The following is an 8,261-nucleotide window of genomic DNA, read 5'->3' on the forward strand; positions in this document are numbered from 1 at the left end:
AGAACAAATAACAATATTTTTAAAATAGTAATCAATGTATTACTATGATGGGTGCATTGAAGTATACAGAGCACTGTTGTTTAGCATCTACAATTGTAAAATGTGTTTAAATTATAGGATGCATTTGATCATGTCACACAGCAGGTGAAGTAGATCTGGGGAGCGAAGGTGAAAAGGGTCTCCCTTCCTGCAACACCAGTGGATACGACCCATTTGGATATTACCCACTATACATTCCCTTTCATTTCCAAACACGTACATGGCGATCTTTAATCAAAAAAGAACTAGTTGTTCATACCCTTGAATTATGGTGGTGAAAAATGTTCTACAATAGTCCAGCTTCGGTTCTGTAATACCATGAGGTATCTTGCTAATGAAAGGCAAGAGATTAGGATATATAATTGCAGCAAGACCACGTCCTCCTTCTCGAAGGACTGCCCATATTTTAGGTAGGACTCCCTTTTTTGCATTCACATGACTCCAACAATCCTACAGAACAACACAAGGTTCAGAATTAAATTAAAGACTACTCAGCTAGCTTGGAAAGAGCAACCTAACAAATGCATAATCTATTTCATGGAGTAGCCCTCTGGGCCACACTGCAAAAGAAGCATGCTAATTTGACATACTCACAAATTTGAAAGTTAATGAACGTTCTAAGAGACAACAGGAAAATAAATGTTAAGTGAGGTGATATTTAAGCAGAACTTAAACTAGACCTCTTTTCAGGAAGTCGAGGCCTATATAATATTTGCTTCTACATCAAAGTAATGACATAGTTTTATGAACTCAATTTTCCACGTTTTTGAAATTAATATTCAGCCAAGTGATCAAACTTTTGCAGAACTACTCAGCCTACATTTCACATATTGCAAGTTGTAATAATTGTGGGTTCTGGGTCTACATAAACAGATCTCCTGAGACTGATCTGTGAATTATCAGTCTAATGAAAGAGTCAAAACGTCAGAGGTTTTTGAGTGTGCTAGCTGAACTAAAGAGAAGCTTGCAGTGGGACTAAGCTTGTGCCTACGCACTGAATAATATCAATTACTTTAAAAGAAGCATGGTCTGCATACATGGGTAGGCAAACTAAGGACCCTGGGCCGGATCCGGCCCGCAGACGGTCCAGGAATCAGCATGTTTTTACACGAATAGAATGTGTCCTTTTATTTAAAATGCATCTCTGGGTTATTTGTGGGGCAAAGGAATTCCTTCATTTTTTTCCCTTCAAAATATAGTCCAGCCCCCCACAAGGTCTGAGGGATGGTGGACCGGCCCCCTGCTGAAAAAGTTTGCTGACCCCTGGAAACAAGTCCTGAGAATTGTGAGAAATAATGCTTCTATTTAGCCCACTGTATTACCTCAATAGCAGTAAGGACATGAAGTGCAGCTTCCCAAAGAGCAGGGCAAACAATGGCATCACTGTCATCAATGCTGAGAAGAACCGCTGGGCAAACTCTTGAAGCTTCAGCTTTCATTGACTCAGGAATGTACTGACAAAAAGCAGAAATCAGCTCAAAAAAAGCTGAACGAACCTGAAGGAGAGGGAAATTTAAACATTTTCAAGCAGACACTATGGACTGTAACAGGGTTATGACCTCCATATCTTGGGCAATCCATGTAAAAATTCAGCAATGTACCGTATTTTTTGCTCTATAAGACTCACTTTTTCCCTCCTAAAAAGTAAGGGGAAATGTGTGTGCGTCTTATGGAGTGAATGCAGGCTGCGCAGCTATCCCAGAAGCCAGAACAGCAAGAGGGATTTCTGCTTTCACTGTGCAGCGATCCCTCTTGCTGTTCTGGCTTCTGAGATTCAGAATTTCTTTTTCTTGTTTTCCTCCTCCAAAAACTAGGTGCATCTTGTGGTCTGGTGCGTCTTATAGAGTGAAAAATACGGTATATGAAAAGGCAAAAAAAAAGTGAATGAAAGCAAAGGGTTCAGAACAGATAATCATGACTGACGCCATTTTTAAGATCCATTTTAGAAAGTGGACAAAAAGATAAACATACCGGTGGTGAGTTGTGCTTCCCGTATTTCCAAAATTTGTTTTGAGTCAGCAGAGGTTTAAGTTTCTCCTCCAATGAACTATTCTCATTACTGGGTAACATACAAATCAATTTCTTTAAAGCTAACAAAGAACATGTCAGAATTCGAAAGAATTTGGCCTCCCTTTCTTCCTCTGGCACAGTTCTATTAAAACAAAAGAATTGAATATATAAGCTATATAGTTTTACAGTTCAGTCATGAACACAATTTTCATATTTGATTTTAAATTGGTTAAAAAGGATAGCACAACCTCACTCTGAAAGCTAGTCCCTCTCTGAATATCCCACATTGTACATATACATAAAAATATCAATCTGAGAGGTCTGAGAAACAGCATTAGTCTTCGAAATAATGAAAAGCTTTTTACTAATCATCACTACCAATACTGCACTACCAAATTAAATTCATCTTCTAATTCACTCTAGACATTATATGTCCTTTGTCAGGAAACAAAATTATAACAATTTTTTTCAAGCATAAGTTCTCACAAGCAAACCAAACTACTAGACCAATGCATTGACTGTGAAATATTAAAAAGAAGGCAGTGTTCTAAACATATTATTGCTTTAATCCAGCAGTGCTCTGAAAGCAAGATAGATAGATAGTACACACAAAACTCCCATATATGCAAGGGCTTCTATTTAAGTGAACGAGGAAGTCTCCTTTATATATATGCACACAAAATTCTGGACAGGGAGAAATGCTTCCCATAATTTGATATAATGGATCTGAAACATGCTTCCTTTACATATTTATTGTGAATTAATACAAAACAAACATATTTATATAGAGGTACATACAGTGGATCACTTAGTGTATCAGGTGTTTCTTTCAAAAGGTGATCTTGGAGTACCTAGAGAAGAATCAACTAGATGTCCTTAAATGGAAAATGAAATTATGCCATGCTCATAGAAAAGTTAATATTAAGTTTTATAAACCAAAACAATTACAACATTTTGTTTCTTTCATCTTAGAATTTCCAAACTGTAAATCACTTCAAAATTAATGAGGAACAAATGTGTGACTTTGTGTATTTTTCCTTCTTGGTTAAACAAGCTCAACTATGCATGCCAGGAGCATCACAGCTTCTATTTTGATAATATCAGCAGCTACAAGTAAAAATGGCCAACAAGTAAAAATGAATTTGCATTTCTAACACCTTTTCTCTCTCACTAATATTCACTGCCTAAACTGGAGCGTCACAATGCATTATGACGTATTATGATGGGTATGAGCTGCAGCAAGTCTTGGATTCACACATTCCTGCCTCCCGCTCCTGTGTGGTCAAGAAAATACATAAAAGCTTTTCTTTTGTTTTCAGTAAAATAGCAGCCTTCCTCTTCATCTGAACTGGGGATTGTAGTTTAATACTAAGTCTCAAAACAAGTCAACTTCAAACCATGGGTTATGAAATTGGTTTGTCTTGAAACTAATTATAGTGTAAACAATGATCCTGGTTTTAGACAAAACTTTCTCTGTCCATACTACATCTGAAATAATTAAGAAAAGAACAGAATATATATTTGATGTAATTAAGAATCAAACTCAAAACTAGATGTATATCTAATGTGACAACAACAGTAACTTATTATTTATACCCCGCCCATCTGGCTGGGTTTCCCCAGCCACTCTGGGCAGCTTCCAACAAAATATTAAAAATACATTAAAACACCAGTCATTAAAAGCTTCCCTAAACAGGGCTGCCTTCAGATGTCTTCTAAACGAAAGATAGTTGTTTATTTCTTTGACATCTGATGGGAGGGCGTTCCACAGGGCGGGCGCCACTACCGAGAAGGCCCTCTGCCTGGTTCTTTTCACTCTTTTAAAAAGCCAAAACGCAACTAACATAAACCTTTAACATAGTCATACAGACTGGAAAACTCACATTCAGAATTTCATCTTTACAAAATACTAAGGCTTCAGGCTGTTTGCTTGGTGGAAAGGCTTTTTCAAATGCCACTTTAGCTGCTGACGCTGCGGGAGAGTAAGTATCACACTGAGCTATCAGCCAGTGTCCCATAAGACTTCTTAAATGAGGAGCCAAATGTTTCTTAACTTTCAAAATAAGCTGCTCAAAAGCTTGCTGTGTTGCTTCTCTGACCCGACGATCATGATCCTACAATAAATATTGGGGGGGAAACTTTAGGTAACTATATATATAAATAAACAGGCATACTATATAGATGTACCACTTAAGAGCTCAGTATTTATATTAGTCTCTCAGTTTCTGGAGCAAAAAATCAAAAGCTACTTGGCATCAATTCTGACATTTAAAAACCAAGGTAAAGGTAGAGGGACCCCTGACCGTTAGGTCCAGTCGCGGACGACTCTGGGGTTGTGGCACTCATCTTGCTTTATTGGCTGAGGGAGCCGGCGTACAGCTCATGTGGCCAGCATGACTAAGCCACTTCTGGCGAACCAGAGCAGTGCACGGAAACGCCGTTTACCTTCCTGCCGGAGCGGTACCTATTTATCTACTTGCACTTTGACGTGCTTTCGAACTGCTAGGTTGGCAGGAGCAGGGTCCGAGCAACGGGAGCTCACCCCGTTGCGGGAATTCGAACCGCCGACCTTCTGATCGGCAAGCCCTAGGCTCTGTGGTTTAGACCACAGCACCACCCGTGTCCCTAAACCAAGGTATACAATATTATCTCAAGCTTTCCCATACTCCTTTGTAAATATGAGTCGTTCATGAAGCACAAAGTAGTTCTATACCAAGTCACAAACTTTCTTCAAAACTAATCATACCCAGTACAATAGAACCATGCACAGATTTCTTTGACAGTTGTCAGAGATATAAACCTGTCCATATTCACCATAATCCAAGAGTTTAATACTTACAACAGATATTTTACAATAAATTCTAGGCCAATACGGTAGGACTCCTTTAACAATCTCTGTTTCTCTCTCCTTACACATTGTTCCAAATTCTTGCATAGCCTGAAATTAAAAAAGAGAAAATGAGCATGATTTCCAAACACTGATAGTCTATTATCCTTCCCATATGCTTTATGACTGCACTTGTCTCTACACATGCAACTTTAAAGACTGGGGTAACCTTTTTCACATCACTTTCCATCAGCTCTGGATAACTATTTTACAGAACATGCTAAAACCATGTAAGGCCTAAACATAATATAAAAGGAAGGATATCAAGTATTTGTTGAAATCCTCCATTCCTACCCTTCAACTACAATCAGTGCAAGCATATATGCATTTCTTTGTGAGTAAGTCCCACTCAACTCAGTGGGACTTACTTCTGAATATACACATGTATAGGATATACAGCCTGGAGCCTTGTGAATCACTTGGTAACCCAAAGACTGAGGGTGAATTCTATCCACATTTACTTGAGAGTAAGTTCAACTGAGTTATAATGGGATTTATATACGAGTAAACAAGCTACATCTCTTGTTGACATACATGGGACTTGCATCATGATATTATACTTAAGTTTACATAAGCAAGCCCATCAAGTTTAGATGGACTTAATTCCAAATAAAGTTGCAATCCTAGGCTTGCCTAACCATTAAAATATGCAGCTAAACAAATCACAATACCATATAGTGCAACAAACCATTTGTTACAAATAAACTGAAAGTAACTGTTTCTTTCTCTGGTGTATTTCTATCCTCATGTTATTTGTCTAAACTTGCTTTAAGTAGCATATCAATAAATAATTACTAGGCATTTAAGAGCAGTACAACAAACCTACTTTCAATTTGGTTGTAACATCTCTCTTGGAAAGTTTTCTCAGCACCATTCGAAAGTCAGCATCCACAAGGCTATCTATTTCTTCAGCGCCTTGAATCGCAGGGACATAGCCTAGGTCACTTGAAGATGTGCCGAAGCCAACAAACCCAGGAACACTTCCTCGTTCTTTGGCAAGAAGTTCTGCTGCTCTACCACTGCTAGAGGGCTATTTTTTTAAAGAAAGGGAGAGAGGGAGAAATGGAGAGCTTACTTTTACAGAACAATTCTAAAATTTCTGTTTACCGACAACCATTTTGGGGCATATTTTTGTGCCCCAACAGCTGCAATTCTTTATCTTATGACTGAAAGAACTAATCCAACTGGCCCAAAACCATTATTCTCATTAGTTGCACTGCTGCCTGTTCAAGTCTTAACCCAACACTTTTTTCTGTGCTCACAACTCTCTTCTCTCTAGAAGTCTACATTTTAGATAAATTCCAAAAGAATAGCCATGCAAGTCTGTTATAGCAAAAACGACGAGTCCTGGAATCTTAAAATTATCACAATAATTATATTTGTCCTTAAGCTACTACAGGATTCTTGTTATGTTTACATTTAGAACAGTTTGGACTGCATTCTTGGGGAACTCTCATGTCCATCCCTCTCCTGCCAGATACACACAGTGACCCCGTTAGCACATAACAACAAGCCAAACCAGGGCTTAACAAGAACATGTGAGTGTGAAGGTTCCCAGAGAACAGATCGCAGTGATTTTAACAATAGGGAAAACAAGAAATGGAGAGCAGGAAGAGGCAAATATAACAAAGCTACAGAAGCCTTGTTCAAACACTGGTCATAGGTAGGAATGAACACACGGGCACAAGAATTGGTAACACACCAGCAAGTCCCATCCCCGATTTCCACACATTCGGCAGATTATGCACAGTGTCCGCACATTCTATTTTTCAAGGATATTTATAAGGGACTGTACACATATAGACTTTTTGCACTAGTTCCAAAAAATGTGGAGTTCAAAGGTGGGACGAGTAGAGTGTCAGTAAGAAGCTAACTCCCTACTTCCTGCTTGGAATAAACACTTGAACATTGTTGGGGAGGGGGAAATGGGAAACAGGAAGATAATACAGGATGATCTTAAAGCAAAAAATATCTATGCAGTTAATTGCATTTAAGCCTGTTAAAAATCAAGGCTCTGCAGAGCTTCTGGCTACCTTATCCTCACAAGAAACCTGTAAATTGGTTGGTCTGAAGCATTATGTGAATACAGATAACCATTTAATTGCAGCAACATACTATAAGGTACATGTAATTGCTTGGAAAACTGTCAATCTGTATCATTGTACAAAGTGATAAGGATAATTTTACCACATTTCAACACCTAACTTAGAAACTTGGGGAGCAGGAGAGTGCTAAAATGCTCCTTAACACTTGATAGGGCAATACAGATGACAAGATTACCAGTTTGATAATTTACAACTTGGTATACAGCTGCCCCTGTTTATGTGTAGTGATCTGAGCTTCATTGCTAAGCACAGATTGGAACACAAGTCACATCCGGTACTCTTATCCACCATACCAGGAATATATTACACAGTTAAGTGTGTTAGATTAGCTGTACTCACAGTAATAGCAGGGAAAGACACTGAAGTAGAAAAGGATACAGCCATTCTTTATATTACATGTTTATGGCAAAGTGGCGAGGGAAACCGATTCCTGTAAGTTAAAAAACGGAGCCAAGGACAGGGGTTCTTCCGCACTAATTGTCAAATACAAAGTCAAGATCATATGGACGTGGCGCGACGAAAGAAAATCAAGAAGCCCTAGCAAAAAAAAAAAAAGCTTGTCCTCTGAGAACTGTCGTGCTTTCAACTCTCCTTATTGATTCGAGTGTGATCTGGACACTATTTACAAACTTGCAACTGCTAAAAGGCCTCGGACAGGAAGAATTCATCCTCCCTTTGGAGAGGGTTTTATGATACTTGTGATGGCCTCTTTCCCCCGCTCCTCCCTGCCCCGACAGACGTTGAATCACGCAGCCCTTGAAAGAGAAGGCTGTGGGAACAGGCTCTCCTACACGTGTACGCCAAGGGGAAAAGCAGGCCCGTGCTGGATGGGGAAAGCTGTTGCCGTTTTGATTCAGTTCCCTCCGGGGGCGAACACATAACATACCCACATGCCCCTCACTCACCCGCACGTTGCCCTTCGTTCGCTGCTTGTTCTTGCCTCCCATGGCGGCGGCGAAGTCGGAAGCAAGCAGGCAGCCCGGCCCAAGGCAGCTGGTCCCGGGCAACAGAGGTGGGGAAAGGAGGGACGGCGCTTCCGGGCTCGATGGCGGAGAGGCCGCCCCCGGAGACCGGAGTCTCCTCCCCTCTCGCGCCTCCCTCGCTTATTCTTGCTCTTCCGCCGAATCACGCCTCTTTCATAACCGCTTTGGGAGCTCGAGACGCGGCTCGTGGGGGTTGAGTTCAGCCCCGTTTGCCTTCTAGGTCCCAACCACTTTTAT

The 8,261-nt window shown here is 40.0% G+C and overlaps 1 protein-coding gene across 1 annotated transcript in view; it reads right to left on the reverse strand.

Annotated features, from left to right (window-relative positions):
* Nucleotides 1-8,120, reverse strand: part of LTN1 (listerin E3 ubiquitin protein ligase 1) — a 28,061-nt gene extending 19,941 nt beyond the window's left edge. The window contains exons 1-8 of the mRNA XM_028726980.2: nt 7,947-8,120; nt 5,763-5,966; nt 4,889-4,987; nt 3,933-4,163; nt 2,848-2,900; nt 2,011-2,191; nt 1,362-1,535; nt 299-489 (exon numbers count right to left, since the gene is read on the reverse strand). Of these exons, the coding sequence (XP_028582813.2) occupies nt 299-489; nt 1,362-1,535; nt 2,011-2,191; nt 2,848-2,900; nt 3,933-4,163; nt 4,889-4,987; nt 5,763-5,966; nt 7,947-7,988 (1,175 nt within the window). The 5' untranslated portion in view covers nt 7,989-8,120. The remainder of the gene's footprint in view (nt 1-298; nt 490-1,361; nt 1,536-2,010; nt 2,192-2,847; nt 2,901-3,932; nt 4,164-4,888; nt 4,988-5,762; nt 5,967-7,946) is intronic.
* Nucleotides 8,121-8,261: the final 141 nt, after the last annotated feature.

This window comes from Podarcis muralis, chromosome 4 (genome assembly GCF_964188315.1).
Source record: "Podarcis muralis chromosome 4, rPodMur119.hap1.1, whole genome shotgun sequence".
Lineage (NCBI taxonomy): Eukaryota > Metazoa > Chordata > Lepidosauria > Squamata > Lacertidae > Podarcis > Podarcis muralis.